The sequence below is a fragment of the Canis lupus genome, chromosome 8, assembly GCF_048164855.1.
Source record: "Canis lupus baileyi chromosome 8, mCanLup2.hap1, whole genome shotgun sequence".
In the NCBI taxonomy this organism is placed as follows: domain Eukaryota; kingdom Metazoa; phylum Chordata; class Mammalia; order Carnivora; family Canidae; genus Canis; species Canis lupus.
The window spans coordinates 45620016-45637890 of record NC_132845.1 but is presented as its reverse complement, the minus strand read 5'-3'; the positions used below and the strand labels follow the sequence as shown (position 1 = coordinate 45637890).

At 51.9% G+C, this 17875-nt stretch overlaps 1 protein-coding gene across 2 annotated transcripts in view; it reads left to right on the top strand.

Annotated features, from left to right (window-relative positions):
• EMP2 (epithelial membrane protein 2) overlaps window positions 1-17441 on the top strand; it is a 34098-nt gene extending 16657 nt beyond the window's left edge. For both annotated transcript variants that reach the window (XM_072835768.1, XM_072835769.1), the window contains exons 2-5: window positions 7706-7838; window positions 10138-10228; window positions 12472-12618; window positions 13891-17441. In XM_072835768.1, the coding sequence (XP_072691869.1) occupies window positions 7761-7838; window positions 10138-10228; window positions 12472-12618; window positions 13891-14078 (504 nt within the window). In that variant the 5' untranslated portion in view covers window positions 7706-7760 and the 3' untranslated portion in view covers window positions 14079-17441. The remainder of the gene's footprint in view (window positions 1-7705; window positions 7839-10137; window positions 10229-12471; window positions 12619-13890) is intronic.
• Window positions 17442-17875: the final 434 nt, after the last annotated feature.

The following is a 17875-nucleotide window of genomic DNA, read 5'->3' as shown; positions in this document are numbered from 1 at the left end:
CACGCACGCACACATGCTTCAGGCAAACATCGGACCACGGCGCAGCAGGACAGAGCCTCTGCCCAGGAGCCAGTGAGCGTGTGCCAATTTGGGGCATGTCCTGTTTGTTGCCTGAGGTCTGGCTGGACATCTCTGGGAGTGCCGTCCCTCGTCCCGTCCACCGTCAGAACATAAAACTCACTGAGCTGCAAATGCTCCATTCGGTGTGCGGAGTTTCCGTAGTCCTGACAACCACCCCCCATGCTTCACCCCCGCTCGCTGCTGCCCAGAGGGTGCTTGCTTCCGGAAACCCACTAGCTACTGCTCCTACTCCAGCTACCGTTTCTCTTTCTTTCCTAAAAAAAAAAAAAAAAAAAAAAATTCTTTTGAGTTCTTAAATTCTCATACCCCAGGTTCCCTCTTATTTTATGTGATTATTTTTGTGGGTGTTTTATAGAATGGAGAGCCTCTAGGCCTTCAATCTCAAGATACTTTCCCATGGCCTTGCACCTCGATCGAGCTTGGAGGGTCCAGGTGTTGTGCCCTGCAAGAGCCACCTGAGTTTCCAGGTGGAAAGTGGGGGAGGGGGCATTGTGATAAATGTAGCAAACAGAACCGAGTCCCTATACTTTCTATTTTATTTTAAATATTTTATTTATTTATTCATGAGAGACACAGAGAGAGAGGCAGAGACCTATGTGGAGGGAGAAGCAGCTCCATGCAGGGAGCCTGATGTGGGACTCAATCCCAGGACCCTGGGAACACGCCCTGAGCCAAAGGCAAATGCTTAACCGCTGAGCCACTGGGTGCCCCAAGTCCCTGTACTTTCTGAATGAATCCTCTCAATGATCAAGGAAAAAGCTCTCCCCCCACATCCAGACCAAACTCCCAAGGAGATCAATAAAGACAACACTCGCTTCCTGTGGGGCCAGTGAGCTAATAGGATCAAAACTGCAGGAAACACTATTTTTAGTATGAATGAAGGGTCGTATGCCAGTTTAGCCAATGGGTCAGTGCAGAGGGACGCCGCCTCCCCAGGGCCCTCCGGCCTCCTGCAGAGCTTGAGGGACATCCCACCAAAGGTAGTGGGTGCAGACACCGCCTGCACCCTCTTGCCTGATGCTAATTAGGCCACCATGTGATCTTCATCAGGCCCTAAATGTGGGAGCAGGGAGGAGGGTAGCAGAAAATGTCCTGGAGCCAGACTTGGAAAACCCGGGGTTGGAATGCATCTCTGCCAACGTTGACAAATCACCTGATGCCTTCTGAGCCTCCATCTTTTCATCTGTAAAGTGGGGATAATGATACCTCGCCCTGCCAGCTTCACAGGGTTGACATGAAGGTCCGACACAAGATCTGCCGTGTAGACTGCAGCTCCAGCTTTAGTCATGAGGAGTCTTGTGGGATGAGCCCTTGGAGCACCCCCACCCCACCCTACCCCACCCCATCCGGGACCTGCTTTACCTCCTACATGTCCTGGGGTCCCGCGGGCATTCCTGTGCCCTGGTCACGGTCAGGGGCGAGTTTGCTAGTCCTCCGTGGCGGCAGCTGCTGAGGCTGCACATGGCCAAGAGCAGAGGGGACCAGGGCTGGGAGAGAGGGCCTGGCCGGGTCACGTACCCTGCGAGGGACATCTGACCACAGGCTGGTGACTGAGACAGTGCCTTTGCTTGACATCTGGTGTTCTGCGACCAAGGGTTCGGAACGATCCAAATGTGGGGAGAACCAAAGATGTGGGGGACAGTAGACGGAGCCACCGAGGGCTGGAAGAGGAGCTGGTTGTGCCAAGGAAAAGAAGGGAATGGGCAGGTGTCGGTGGGGGGGTGGTGATGGTGGCAGAGAAACTCTACTGTGGGCAGGAAGTCGATATTTACAGTGGAGGAATCGAGAAATAGAAATCGAGAAATGAATATTGTTTGGAAACATGGAAAATTGGGGGGGGCGGGAACACAACTGAAAGGGTTAAAAGTGATGGCTTCCGGAGGAGGTCCGGACTGGAGGCAGGGTAGAGGCTGTGGTTTTTTTTATCACATGCCTTTGGTTCTTTTATCTTTTGTTTTTTTTTCTTTGTCATCACATGTATTATGTAGATCAAAACGTATTTTTAAAAGAGAAGCCCTGCAAGTCCTAAGACTTTGATTTCTAGGCAGGGACTTGAAAAGCTCACCCAGCGCGGCCTCCCACCTTCGGACAGGTGAACGCCCAAAGCCAGGTGGCCTGTCAGAGCCTAGGCTGGTGTGGCCCCTGAAGACACGCGCCACCCGGTGAAGGTTGTGCTGGCACGTGCAGAGGCCACCGGGAAGTGCTTGCTGACGCTGGAAGACCGTCCCCCGTCCTCTGCGGGGTCTCCCACTGAGGCCCAAGGGACAGTTAGAGCAGCGGCCAGGATACCCTCCAGTCCTGCCCTTGCTCCTGCTTTGCTGTGGGATCCGGGCAAGGCGTGGCCCACCCTGGCCTCGTTCCTGCCTCTGGACGATCAGGGCCTTGAGTTTTTCGAGAGCCTTCACAGTTAATACGTTTTTAAAACTACCAATGATAGGACATAGCTTTCTATACACTGGCACGGCAGCGAGCAGAAGAGGAAATAGATAATACACATATGAACAAAGGAGATACTCTGAGACCCTGAAAGTCCTTGGAAGAAAATAAAGCAGGGGCACAGGATAGACCCTATGGGAGGGGGTGTGGGTGCTTCAGAGCAGGTGATCCGGGCGCTTCCCTGAGGGTGGGTGTTGGAATTGAGGCCCAGGCGGTAGGAGGGAGAGCCAGCTGACGGTGGCGAGGAGGGAGTCCAGCCCCGCAGAGCCCTGAAGCCCGCAAGGACAAGGAGAAGCAGGAGGGATCTGCACTGAGTATGACGTTTGTCAGGGGGAAAACAAATCTCTGTGAACAGCAGGGATAAATTAGGCACTATGTTGGGTTTGGTGGGCGGTTGTTCATGCAGCCCCCAATTCAGGGCACTGTCTGCTTTTCAGGATCCCCAGAGAGGGTGCACGGAGACCCGGTACAGGAGGGAAAGATGGGGAGGGCGGTGTCCCGGGAAGGGGTGCTCCGCTGGGAAGGGCCAGGAGATGGCAGAGGATTACACTTCCTGGGGAACTCGGGTGGTAACAAGTCAATGATGTGACCATAAAGGGCTGGAAGAGGCAGCTGGTTGTGCCAGGCTTCTTCACCCACCCAGGCCATGCACAGCAGTTGGTCCAGTAGGTCACCTTTGAAGGTGGAGGATGTCACAGCACCAAGTGTCCCGGGTACTAAATTGAGTTAGAAAGAAAGTAAAAGGGACAGCCTGGGTGGCTCAGTGGTTTAGCGCCGCCTTCAGCCCAGGGCGTGATCCCGGAGACCCAGTATCGAGTCCCACGTCCGGCTCTCTGCATGGAGCCTGCTTCTCCCTCTGCCTGTGTCTCTGCCCCTCTCTCTCTCTCTCTCTCTCTCTGTGTCTCTCATGAATAAATAAATCTTTAAAAAATAAAAATAAAATTAAATTTAAAAAGAAAGTAAGAGCAAAATCAGCTACAGGTGCAAATCCTTCGACCCAGCCCCCTCACTTCTAGGACTCTGCCCTTCAGATACACTGATGCCAACATGCAGAGAAATAAGTGTAAGTGGGGTGTCTGGCTGGCTCAGGCAGAGGAGTGAGTGACTCCTGATCTCGGGGTCCTGAGTTCAAGCCCCACATTGGGAGTAGAGATTAGTTAAGAATAAAATATTAAAAAAAAAAAAAGAAGGAGAAGAAGAAGAACAAGAGGAGGAGGAGGAGGAGGAGGAGGAGGAAGAAGAAGAAGAAGAAGAAGAAGAAGAAGAAGAAGAAGAAGAAGAAGAAGAAGAAGAAGAAGAAGAAGAAGAAGGAGAAAAGAGGAGGAGGAGAAGAAAGGAAAGAAGGAGGGAAGGAAGGACGGATGGATGTAAGGACGTCCGGCAAGGACCGAAGTGGCCACCAGCAGGGAACCAGTGAGTACACTGTGGCATCAGCAACAAGGTGGACTGGCTGGAAGAGAACCATCCCGGAGGGGTCCTGGTGGGATGAGAAGCTCGGTTGGAGGATGGGCTCTCTGCTCCACACCCTGCCCCGCTGCAGCTCAGGGACCCCCCACCCCCAGCCCAGGGAACCCCGGGACTCGGGCTGAGCAGACTGTCCGGCTCCCCGGGGTTGGGAAGAGATGCAGAGAGCTCCACCAATCTGGAAGGCTGGCACTGGTGCTCCCTCAGGAGCCAAGGAGAGAGGGCGGGGCGGGGCATGAGGCCACACCTGTCGCTCTGGTGCAGTTCCACCTGGCGGATGCTTCTGGAAGGACGCCCAGCAGACCTGAAGAGCGGTTCCCTGAGGGAAGGAGGAGGGTGGCCTCAGGGAAAGTGGTTAAAGGATGCTTGGTGTAAAGATGCAGGAGCAAAGGGTCCCTCTTGAAGGTTCAAGGGATCTCTTGTACTTATGAATAATTTCCTCCCAAGCCTCTGATGAGGTCACTAGCAATGCTCTAGATCCACAAGGTCTCTTTTTACCCCCATTTTCCTTTTGTGAGAGAGCCAGACATCATCATGGGGGAGCGCCTAGTAGTTAGCATTTACTGCTCTGCGTCCTAATCTTCCGGGACGTCTAACCGTTCAAGCCAATCTGTCGCCACCTCGTAGGCTCCTAGATCTTTCTCTTACACTGGACTCGAGACCACTTGTAAAAACTTACCCTCTTCTCTGCAGGGGCTCCTTCCTAGAGTCTGGAATTCCAGCTGGACTCACTCCCAGGTGGTAAAGCAGTGCCTCCCAGACGTGAGGCATTCGAGAACCACCCTCAGGATTTTTGTAAACTCTCAAGGCCACCTGTCCTTTCGTTGACATAATATTTTTCTTAAGTGACTCACTTTTAAAACTTCAAATTTGTCTATAAATAGCATTGCTTCTTATAAACAGAAAGAACCTTAAAAATAAATGTAATAAAATCTAAACAACGTTGTTAAATTCTAGCCACACTATAATCTGCCTAAAGTGCAGCTTTTTCTTTTTCTTTTCTTTTTTTTTTTTTAAGATTTTATTTACTTATTTGACAGAGAAAGAGCACGCAAACGGGCAGAGCAGTAGGGAGAGGGAGAAGCAGACTCCCCTCTGAGCAGGGAGCACAATGTGGGGCTCAATTCCAGGACCCTGGGATTATCACCTGAGCCAAAGGCAGATCCATAACCGACTGAACCACCCAGGTGTCGCCTGCCTTCTTTTTTTCCCTTTTTTTAAAATGGCAAGTGTTGAGTCAGGCTAGCACCAAACTGGGTCTCTTTCCTTGATGGACTGAGGAGGATTAGAATGGGGACTTTCTCACTATGTGTTTCAGTGTTAATTTAATGCCCTATCAATCAATGCTCCAACCAAATCATGCCCTGGAGCATCTGAACGTCACACTTTGGAGAAAACGGAGCTTGAACTTTTCCCCCCTCTTCTGGAAGGTTTTAGTTATGTGTCTGTATGCTCTTGTGTCATCTGAACTGGATAACATATGAAGTCCGCTGTCACCCTGGTGTTGATGGCCCTGCCTGCTCTGGTTGGCATTTTGGCAGGGGTCAGAAATGTATCTGTTTGGAAGCAGCCCATGGTGGCAGTTAAGAATGATGGCGTGGCGTGGGCACCTGGGTGGCTCAGTCGGGGAAGCGTCTGCCTTCAGCTCAGGTCATGATCTCACGGTCCTGGGATGGAGCCCCGAGTTGGCTCCACACTCAGTGAAGAGTCTGCTTCTCCCTCTCTCTCTCTCCCTCTCCTTCTCCCTCTGCCCCTTCCCCAACTCTCTCTCTCTCTCTCTAACAAATAAAATCTTTTTTAAAAAGTGGCACCTGGGTGGTTCAGTTGGTTAAGCGTCTGCCTTTGGCTCAGGTCATGATCCCAGGGTCCCAGGGTCCTGGGATGGAACATTGATTGATAGGTCCTGGGATGGAGCCCCACAGCAGGGAGTCTGCTTCTCCCTTTCCCTCTGGCCCTCCCTTCCTCGCTCATGCTCTATCTCTATCAAATAAATAAGCAAAATCTTTTTTTTTAATATGATGCAGGCGTAAACAAAGTAGTATTTGTCCTTTTAAAAAGAATTGGAAGCATCTCGAAGCTGGTTCATTGGGTTCTTCTAAGTGATGGTGTGCAGACTCACAGCTGGGACTCCCCAGGCGGAGCTCTGCAGCCAAGGCTCCTGGCTGGTTGTTAGTGAGTCCTGGGTCTTACGGAGTCGCCCTGTGCGAGCGCACCAGCGTCCGTCCCCATGACGGAATGAGTCCCATGAGTGAGAGTCAGCATGGTCAGACAGGACAAGGCCTCTTGTGCGAATGCCTTTGGCACCTTTTGAGGAGCTCTCCAGCATCACTTTGAAAAAGCAGATACAACCCCAGTTCTTTTGCAAGATTTCCAATTTAACTTTGCAGTTGCTTCCCGTTGCATATTATTCAGACCGTCCAGCCACAGTAAAAAAAAAAAAAAAAAAAAAGTACCCTGAAATCTCAGTGTTTTAACCTCCAGAGAGGCTTGTTTGTCCATCACAGTATCAATCCAAAGTGTGAGGCTTCCAGGGGAGGGATTTGGGAGAGCTCACACCTGCTCTTCAGCCCCCAAATGCCTTGCACCAGGGTTGCTACAGCCCATTGCCCAGAATTAGGCACAAGGCTCCAGTCTAACCACAGGGGAGCCTGGGATATGCAGCCCTTCCAGGTCCCGGGAGAAGAAAGTGAATCAGCAGCCATGGGCCCTACACTGTGTCTTCACTTAGAGGTAGACGTCAAGAGGAGGGGGGTTTGCGTGGGGATTAATTTGACAGATGGCCGTATCATTAGGGAATAGTTTTGTGTTGGGATTTTACTTTGTTATGCACCGTGGCTGTGATCTGAATACTCAGACCCAGCACCTCCTCCCGCCACCCCTTAGGCCATGACACCCCACCCCCGCCCAAGGCATTGCCACCATTGCCTGGTGGGTGGCAGGTGGGGAGCAGCCCTCTAGCCCATACAGAGCAGCTTCTTCCTGCCCTGGCGCCAGCTCTGAGGAGGTGCGATGCTTTTCTGAACTGGGGATTTTAATTGGTCCTCACCTGTCCTCCACCAGGAATATTTGGCATCTGGGTGCAACAAGGAGCAGCTCCTTAGGCCAGATTTTGTTCAGTAAAGTCTCTCCAGGGGAGGAATGATGAGAAGAGACGTTTTAGATTTTCTTTTTTTTTTTCCTTTTTAAGATTTATTCTATTTATTTATTTATTTATTTATTTATTTATTTATTTTTAAGATTTTTATTTATTTATTCATGAAAGACGCGGAGAGGGAGAGAGGCAAAGACACAGGCAAAGGGAGAAGCAGGCTCCATGCAGGGAGCCCAATGTGGGACTCCATCCTGGGTCTCCAGGATCACACCCTGGGCCAAAGGCAGCACTAAACCGCTGAGCCACCCAGGCTGCCCGATTTTATTTATTTATTGAGAGAGAGAGAGAGAGAGAGAGAGAGCAAGTGTGGGAAGGGGCAGAGGGAGAGGGAGAATCCCAAGCAAACTCCCCACTGAGCGTGGAGCCTGACTCAGGGCTTGATCTCAGGACCCTGAGATCATGACCTCTGAGATCATGACCTGAGCCGAAATCGAGAGTCAGATGCGCAACCAACTGAGCTACTCACGTGGCCCAGTTTTTGATTTTCTAAAAATCCCCACTAAAAATTGCCTGTTTTTCATTTAATTTTGTTCTGGCATTGACAAGTGTATCTCTGTCTCATGCTCCCTCTAGCGTCTCTCTCTCCAGGCTTTAAAGCGCGACCCCCGCCCCACAGTGCCCCGTGAAAATGTTGGTGCTCCTGGCTTTCATCATCCTCTTCCACATCACCTCTGCCGCATTGCTGTTCATCGCCACCATCGACAATGTAAGTTCCCTTTCCTTCTGACCACCCCAGAGCCCCTGGGTCCTGTAGTCCTTGGAGGCAGGATTGAGAGCTTCCCCAAGGGGATGAGGATTTGGGCCAGTCCTCCCTACCCAGACACGCCCATCTCGACTCAGGCCCAAGGACTCGGCCTACGTGTGGAGGTTGGAGGTTCAGAGCGTCTCTGGTTAGGCCTGGATGTGCGGGGACCTGGCTGCTCTCATCCCTGATTCCCCCACAGAGCCTGGTGTGGTGCCTCTGGTGTCTCAAACTCTTGGAGATAAAATTCTAGATAAACTTCTCAGCCTCAGCAGTGTGCCATATGGGGCTGGATCATTCTTTGCTCTGGGGCCCTCCTGGGCCCTGTAGGGTGCTCAGCAGCATCTCTGGTCCCTGCCCACTAGATGGCAACCCCTCCCACCCCTACTTGTGACAACCAAAAATGTCTTTGGACACGGCCAGATGTCCTGAGGGGGAGCAAGACCGCTCTCACTGAGGACCACTGCTCCAGATCCCCCCAGGTGACCCATCCCAGGTGCTCTCCACCCCTCCTGCCTTCATCTTCTTACAAATCAGGAACCCAATTGATAGTCACCTTGCCCTGCCCTCCCCAGCAGAGTTCATGGCTGGAAATCTGGCTGCCCATGCCCCCCTAGAAAATTGAACGTTTCACTTTAGCATCCATTTTGCAGCCATATGGCAGGGATGCATTTGATAAATGACCTATTGGTATAGATTACTGTCTCTCCTAGCAGGAAATGAAGCTTTGTGCCAGACAGTGGCCCACACCTTGACCCAAAGGCCTGGCTTCAGTCCTGACCATTTCAAACTCAGAGGCGTCTCGAGTCAGAAACACTGCCCAGAAAGCCACCAAGCACACCCCACGAGTGGCCAACAGCTCTGCCGACATCTAGGCTCCTGTTGATTAATCATCACAGAGCAACATAGACCATCTCAACCCCTGCCACTTAGAGAGTGCTCACTCCAGCCAGGTCCTGCGCTCGGCCCTTTTACCTGCATCAGCTCATTTGGTCCTCACCTCAAGCCTACGAGATGGGCTGTCTTCTGGCACCGCCTCGGGGCAGCTGGGACACCTGTGGAGTCTCTGCTGCAGTGAGTGGCGGAGCTGGGATTTGAACCACTCCTGACCCTAGATTCCGTAAGGGGGTTAAATGCAGTGATGGGTTTGGGTTCTTACAAGTTCTCAAGTTGCTGTGAGTGGCCAGGGCAGAGAGCACACTGATGCTGTGGCTTAAAGTATTTGGACTGCCATTATCCAGAGGGCCCACGCTCTGTGAAATAAATGGTAGTGAATGTTCTTTTTTTTTTTTTTTAAGATTTTATTTATTCATGAAAGACACACGGAGAGAGAGACATAGAGGGAAAAGCAGGTTTCTTGTGGGGAGCCTGATGTAGGACTCGATCCCAGGACCCTGGGATCACACTCTGAGCTGAAGGCAGACACTCGACCGTTGAGCCACCCAGGTGCCCCGGTAGTGAATGTCCTTCTGGAGGCTCCTTTCTCTATGCCTTGCATCTACCCCTTTGGGATCCTGAAAGGGATGGACGGACATTAGGGGAAGAAAAGAAAAGCCATTGGCCCCAGCACCAGTTAATCCTTTGGGGGCACCGCTGGGTGTTTGTGTTGCTGTGGCACTTACGAGAAGACACAGATGGGCCTTTTTTTTTTTTTTTTTTTTTTGCCCACCAGGGACTCCTGTGCTGTTCATCTGAGTTAGGAATTGGGCTTGGCATGTGGCTGGCACATAGTAGGAGTTCGGTGAACGTCCGTTGACTGGAGGAAGGGAGGGGGAGATTCCAGTCTGGATGGATGGAAGGCAGAGAAGGCAGGCAGAGGCAGAGAGGCAGAAGGCCTCTGATAGGAGAGTTGTGTCATTCCCTCCGTAACAGGCCTTGGCCCTGGATTTCAGCCTTCCTGACTCTGCTTGACATCGTCCCCCTAGTTCTTGGGGATTTACCACTGTGCACACTCGTCATCACCAGCTAAGCCTCGCCGCTCTCCTGCGCCCCGTGAGGGCCCAGCCCGCGACTTACCTTTGAGCAGCCCCACAGCATGGGGCTCACTGGGGAGCCTGTTGCAAATGCAGAAGCCCAGGCCCCACCCCCGACCCCTCACATCAGAACCCGCGCTCTAACCCGATTCCCAGGTGACTCGTGTGCACGCGGCACATGGAGAAGCGCTGGTCCCGAATATCTATTTACCGCCGTGCCTTACACTCGAGTAGAAGGCAGCGTTTTCATGATTAACACGCAGCCCCTCCCTGTGTTTCCTACGTTACAGGCCTGGTGGGTAGGAGAAGAGTTTTTTGCAGATGTCTGGAGAGTGTGTGTCAACAACACGAATTGTACAGAAATCGGTGCCAACTTTCAGGGTGAGTGCCCCGCTGATACGGAAACCCCCAGTGAAGGAGTGCTCAATCTAAGGGCTCCTCTGTTCTCTGCTGTCACACCCTCCCCTGCACACTTGGGTGCCCAGAGGGGCCTGGCCGGGGGGCTCGGCCCAGGCTGAGTTGGGTGCACCCTTCCCCTTCCCCATTTCTGGGCAGAGCTTCTGTGTGTCACCAGGGGTCAGTGGAGCTGTGTGTGGTGAGGCCTCTCTTCCTGGCTTGTGCACAGCCACCTCCTCCCTGGGGCCTCCCAAGGCCGAGGGCAGACAGCCAAACAAGCTGCTGTGCCTTCCATTCACGAGGCCTCCGCCCTCGCGCCCCGATGACCTCCGTCCTAATGCCGTCCTGTTGGGGGTTAGGATTGCAACATAGGAACTCTAAGGAGATCCAAGCCGTCCACAGTGGTCCCTATGGGCACTGTCACCTGGGGTACTTCAAAATGCAGATTCCTGGTGCCCATCCCAGAACAACTGTACCATAATCTCAGGGGGAGAGGTCTAGGAGTCTGTTCCTTTCTTCTTCTTCTTCTTCTTCTTCTTCTTCTTCTTCTTCTTCTTCTTCTTCTTCTTCTTCTTCTTCTTCTTCTTCTTTTTTTCTTCTTCTTCTTTCTTCCTTCTTCCTTCTCTTTCTTCTTCTTCCTTCTTCTTCTTTCTTCTCCTCCTCCTCCTCCTTCTCCTCCTCCTCCTTCTCCTCCTCCTTCTCCTCCTCTTGTGTGTGTGTGTGTTTGTGTGCGGGTCGGGCTTCCTTCCTCAACATGAGGAATGGGGCGAGGCCGAGGGCCTGGGTGCTCTGGGGGTGATCGTGATGTGCAGCCCAGAGGAACCATGATCCGTGGCACCAAGCCTTTCATTACATGCTTATGAATTATGCTTCAGGCAAAATTGGGGAAAAAGAAGAAGGTTGGTTCTTAGATTTTCCTGGGTAACTTTGGTCACTGTCCCCTCACCTGTCTTAGCTGCCATCCTGGTGATAAGGTTCAGCCCTTACGCGGGAACCCCCCTTTTGCAGCACCCCCTAAATTCAAGTGGATGAATTTTTTCTGCCTCCCCTGCCTGATGCAGTGGAAGCTGTTACCATCCCTGTTTTTTCAGGCGAGGACACTGAGGACCACGCAGGAGGTCCGGTCTGTGCCCTTGACCCCTTCTCTCCACCTGCAGGGCGTGCCTTCCGCCGTGTCCTTCCCACATGCGGTGCCCTCCGTCCAAGACGGGCTCCTTTCTCTGCTGGGACTTCCGTCGCCGAGCCCCGCTCCCCGAGGCTAATCCGAGAAACCTCCCTTTCTCTTTTCCTAAGCAGCACTCGCAAGGCTAACTCTCATCCTTTTAGGGGGTGTTAGGTAGTCTGCAGAGCACGTTCTGAAGGTCACTCAGCCCCGTGAGCCCCAAATCCCCCCAAGAGTTCCTCTGGAGATCCCTAATCATCCCTCATCCATCCTGAGCTCCCAAACCATAATCGGCCAGATTGAAACCTGAGCGTTTGTACATTTAAAAAAAAAACACCGAGGCTCCTTCCACAGTTTGGCTATCGTGGCCATTGCAACGAAAGATGAATGGATAAAGAAGATGTGGTTTATGTATACAATGGAATATTCCTCAGCTATTAGAAATGACAAATACCCACCATTTGCTTCAACGTGGATGGAACTGGAGGGTATTATGCTGAGTGAAGTAAGTCAATCGGAGAAGAACAAACATTATATGTTCTCATTCATTTGGGGAATATAAATAATAGTGAAAGGGAATATAAGGGAAGGGAGAAGAAATGTGTGGGAAATATCAGAAAGGGAGACAGAACGTAAAGACTGCTAACTCTGGGAAACGAACTAGGGGTGGTAGAAGGGGAGGAGGGCGGGGGGTGGGAGTGAATGGGTGATGGGCACTGGGGGTTATTCTGTATGTTAGTAAATTGAACACCAATAAAAAATAAATTAAAAAAAAATTCCCCGACCACGAGCTTCGCATTTGGGGGCAATACCAGGCTGAGACGAATGACAGAGCAGGTGCTGCTTGCTCCATTTCCCGGATAAGGCCAGTGGGGTCATCTGGTCCCGCGCGCAGATGGTCGCCACAGGGAGGGGATGTTGGGGAGATCGCTTGGCTGTTCTCGAGCCCATGCTATGCAAATTTACTTCTGCTCCTCACTCTGGAGCCAGCACCGTCACTGAACCCCCCCGAGGGGCCCCGGGTGTCTGCTGTCCTCCCTCATGCTCTCTCGCCCTCTCCCCACAGATTACTCCACGATGCAGGCGGTCCAGGCCACCATGATCCTGTCCACCATCCTCTGCTGCATTGCCTTCCTGATCTTTTTGCTCCAGCTCTTCCGCCTCAAGCAGGGAGAGAGGTTCGTGTTAACCTCCATCATCCAGCTCATGTCGTGTAAGTACAATGGCGGGCTTCCTGGAGGAAGCGCTTCCTTCCCCGGCCACCGAGTCGGGGGAGTCAGGAGCCGCGGGGCAGGTGTGGATTTGGAACGGGGACGTTGGCCGCCGTGCTGCGGCGGGACATCCTGTACTTCAGAGTCTGGAAGGGTCAGGTCCGAGGGTCGGGGCCAGCGTGCCCAAGACACGAAGCCTGAGCCAGCCTCTGTAGGGTAAGGAGGAGTGGTTGTGAGAACGTGCTGTCTTGGTACCGAGGGACAAGGCACAGTTTCCCCAAGGAAGATCAGGGTACTTGACCTCATCCTCCCACTAATGTCTGTTGGTGCTTCACTCAGGATGCTTTTGACTTCGAGTAAGAGAAAAAAAAGCCAGTTAACAATGACTTTGGCCACAAAGGCCTTTACTTTTTTGATACAACAAGAAGCTTGAAGGTGGGAGGTGCCATTGTAGGTTTGGCAGCTGAGCAGCATCAAGAACCTCTACTTGATCCTCGGATGCTTTCATCTTCAGGGTGTCAGTGATGACCTCCTCATGGCCCCTGAAAGGCTGCTGCAGCTCCAGACATTCATCCTGACCTGACAATATCTAAAGCAGTAAACAAGGGAAAGTACAGCAACAAAAAACGCCTTCTCCTCCCTATCTGTGTCTTTCTAGGGAGTAGTCTTTTTCACTCTAGGATTTTTCTGTGGCCAGAACTGGGACACATAGGGATCCATAAACTGTTACGAGTAAACAAGAACAGGATTGCCTGGGGTGGGGTAGGGTAGTGGGGGGATGGTCAGTTGGCAGACTATGGTCCAGGGGCCAGATCTGGCTCGCTGCCTGTTTTTGTAAATGACATTTTACCGGAACATAGCTCCGCCCTCTTATTTGCATACTGCCTCTGGCTATTTCCACACCACCACTTCCACGCCAGTAGGGCTGAGCTGAGTAGTTGGGACAGAGCATGTGTGTGGCACACAAACCCGAAAGTACTCTCTGTCTGGCTGACCCATGGCTTAGACCAGTTATGGCTTAGCCTCTGGGCTGGGTGTACAGCTGCCCGGGCAAAATCGGGCTCAGCCGGAGCAAGCGGGAAGTGAAGCGGCTCCAGGGTAGGCAGCAATGTCCTGCCACAAACTACCACTTGTGATCTTTCCCATAGATTAAAAGGAATACCCGCCAATAATCAGAGCCTGACTTTGCCTTCCTGTCCGGCCGCGGTCCGCTCGGGTCCATGGTGCGCGCTGTGACGTGGTCTGTGATTTAATTATCTGCTTGCTTTCGGCAGGCCTGTGTGTCATGATTGCAGCCTCCATATACACAGACCGGCGTGAAGACCTTCACAAGAACAACCCGGGATGGTACTCCCTGACCCTGGAAGGCAGCTACGGCTACTCCTTCATCCTGGCGTGGGTGGCCTTCGCCTTCACCTTCATCAGCGGCCTCATGTACCTGATCTTGAGGAAGCGCAAATAGAACCCGGGGAGCTAGGTCGCTTTTGCTGCAGTACAGAATCCACATTCAGATAACCGTTTTGTATATAATCCATTTTTTGTGTGTGTGGTTTTTCTAGCAAACATATTGTTTCCTTTAAAAGCCAAAAAAAAAAAAAAAAAAAAAAAAAGAGAGAGAGAGAGAGAGAGAGAGAAGAGTGTTTTTGCATTCTTGAGATCAGAGAATTAGACTATGAAGGCTGGGATTCGGGACTCCTGTCCATCTGAAAGTCTCAACGGCGGCACAAAGCCCAAAATTCAGCAATACTCAAATCCATAAATGTTCAGCAGGATGTTTCTTAACCGTGGGGGTGTGATGTGATGGGACAGGAGACCAAGAACACCAGGTCTCGGGGGACATCGTTCCATAGGTTTTGAGCCATGCCGAGCCCCCCTGCCCTGTCTCAGCTCAGCCCTCCCTCCCCATTCGGTCTGTGTTAGTGTTGGAGGTGGGGTGAGGGGAGTCCAGGGGAGGGGTGAAGCCTCCTCAGATGTTTAGCCAAGTTCCATGTGAGAAACAGGGGTAGTAGGCCCTGCTTTACTGTCTATCCAGACCAGAGCCCCAACCCTCCTGTAATGGGCTGGTGGCCAGAGAGTGTCACCCACCTTTGCTGACAGTGTCACTTGCTTCCTGTTTGCCTTAGGGAAGGCGATCTTCAGCCTGAGGTCAGATTTGGGCTCACCCTGAGGCCAAGAACCTCAGCATGTGATCCCCAGCAGATGCAGTAGGATGCAGACTGGCAGGGGGCCCCTCCCTAGACCTATGGAATCAGAGCCTTCAGGATGGGGCCTGGGCACCTGCATTTCTGACAAGCTCCCTGGGGATGTGCAGGTGCAGTGAAGCCGAGAATCTCAGCCCCAGGGCCAGGCAAGTGGAGCTGCCTCCTAAACGTTAAAGATCTAGTTGTGGGGAGATGGCGAGGTGCCGGCCGCCCCTGGCCTCCATCAGCTCTCGGCCTTCACGGCTGCTCACAGATGGGCCATCCCAACAGCAGCCGGGCCCTGTGTCCAGACAGACAGCCCAGGGGTGCTGAAGGCCCATCTTCTCCTGCCCTGCCTTCTAAGGCTGGCCGGCCTCTGCAAACCCCCATTCCTAGAGCCTCCACGGACCCACCTGCCATTCATTCAGCAGCATACATCACGGAGGGCTTGGTGCCTGCTGGGCACAGGGGCTGCCGCGTGGGGACAATCTCTGTCCTCGGGGCCTCACCATCCCGCGGCGGAGATAGATTGAAAATGTAGGGAAGGTAATCACACGCTGCAAGGAAAGCTGCAGAGGACACACCGCAGGTTCAAACGAGAGCATTTATAAGTGAAACGCTCACTTAGATGGGCTAAAATACCACTGCCACCAGCCCCTCAGAGTGCCTTCGCTGGGCCATGGTGTCTGGTTCACACCCAGAGGACACTTCCCTGGAGGGTCTGGGGGTCCCGATGGCAAACGAAGCCGTGAGAAGCTTCCAGATTGCCGTGACTCTCAAGCTGCAGCGTGGACCGTGCCACTTGGGAACGTGCTTTGCCAGGGTCTGGGTGAAGAGCGCTCCAGGTGATTCTGAGACTGTCCTGCGGAACGCAGCCGTGGGGAGTTTGTCCTTAGGCGTGAAAGCACCTGTGAATGTGTGGCAAGGCAGGTGGCCCCGGAGTACCTGTGGAAGAAGCTCTTTGCACCTCGCTGCCTATTAGCCTCTTGGGTTTTGAGCGTGCTGCTGGGGACATGTGGCTGGGGCCGCGGGTGGACCTGATGGCCACGCCTCTGCGCTGACGCTATGTGAGTGCTTCTGCTGAGTGCACCTGACCTTTTGCTAAGTGCAGTGATGCTCTGTCATCAGCCCGGTTCCCGTGGAGCTGGGAGGCTGTCTGGTTTGAGTGGTTTCAGGGCCGCCGTGGACACCAGGACAAGATCAGGTTTTCTCTCCATCCACCCATCCATTCACTCATTCGTGCATGCATTTTCAACAGAGTATTAAATGCTTGTTATGTGCCAGGCACTGTGTGAAGCTCTCAACACACGGGGCAGGCAAATTCAGACATGCTCTCTGAGACAGGGCCCCCTCCTCATGGAGAGGTCACCAGCCCGGTGGAAGGTGACACAGGGACAGGGACGGGACACATTGTCACCTCCTGTCTCCATGGAAAACTCTTTTAAGTCCTGTTGTGGGTAGGAGTGTGGATCACACCCCTGGGGTTTGCAAGATGCTATCTGAGCCTCAAGGAGGAAGGTGGGCCTGAGTCCCCCAGGGCTTTCCACCCAGGTGGCTCTTCCAGATTTTTCTTGTAGCCACACTGGAAACAAAAACGCTCAGAGCCAGAAATCTGGAAAGCCTACTCTCCAGGTAGTGTGTGAACATCCTTCCCCAAAATTTGAGGGGTCCGTGAGCATCCAAAATGACCCCATGGGTTTTCCTGGCTGGTCACCACTACCATGTAGCATTCAATGTCCACACCCATCTGTGACACCAAGGTTTTGTGAAACATGAGAGCAACTTTCCATCCCCCACGGGTGTGACATGCCTTCGGGGAAGCAAGGAAGAGGTGATGGTGGGAGGAGGAAACTGTCCAAACTTCTTACCTGTAGGCAGAACCAGCCCTCACTCAGTGCTTATTATCAGTGACTCAAGAACAACCCCAATGAAGAAAATTAGCTGAGACATCCAGGAAGCAAATATTAGGACCAAATGTGTTACCCGTAACAATTGTATTTGAAGGAACTGTAGTTTGCGCATTTTAGAACATTTTTATAAAGTACTGTACTTCTTTTGTGGAGAGGCTATGGATGGAGACAGACTAATTTGTTTTGTTATTTGCATTAAAATGACTTTGGGTCTCTGTTGAGATGAGTTTGTAGGATTGATTTGTTGCTCTGAGTGAATGTGTATATTCATACGTGAATACAGGAAAGTTGGCGACGTCCCCCCACCCCCATGCTCTCTGCTGTAGGTTGTGAGCCTGAGCGCATCGGAGTCCCCTGATGCTCTGTATTTACTGATGATGCAGAAACTCTGACCCCAAGCCCAAACATACACACACTAAACACAGTAGCTGGAAGGTTGATAGTAGCTGTGGCTTCATTTAAAATCTGCCTGAGTGGGGAATCAACTCGCTAATAGTTGAAAGGTTATTTATAGTACAGCAGACTAGACAGTTTTGTGTACTGGGGGGAGTAGTGGTTTTGGGGAAAATGTGAGGGAATGGCCTAGAGGCTAAATCTGAATCTTGGTTTGGGGACAAAATGTGACTTTGGTTAGATATGTTCTATTTCACGTGCCTTTCAAATAGTTTATTTCCTATATTTTATATACTGTGAAACTGTACATGGCAAATAAAGTTTGGAACCAAATGGCCCAGAGCAACAGACTCCAGTGTTCCAACTGTGCCAGCATCCAGGGTAGACTGCCACCGTTTTGAGTGGCAGGGCACCACGTGATTTCTCATCGAGATAATCGTGCGGTTTTCATAGTGAGCAACTGATGTTTGAGAGTTCCTCACAGGACAGTTTCCAACCCTTTGCCTCTCATGGAACCAGCTTCCTGGAAGAATGACCTGCAGTTGTTCAGGACTCCCTGTTTGGTTAGCAATCTGCTGGTGCCGTCTTAAAATTCTTAGTGATATTGAACCAATGGCTTCACATTTTCTATTTGCAGGGTCCCTGAAAATCATATAGCCAACCTTCTTCTCCAGTTTGCTTAATGAAGACTTCTGCTTTAAAGGGTTGGGTGATGATGAATATCAGACTATCTTTACAGCACACTCTGCTAAACAATGAAAAATTCAGCAGAAAGA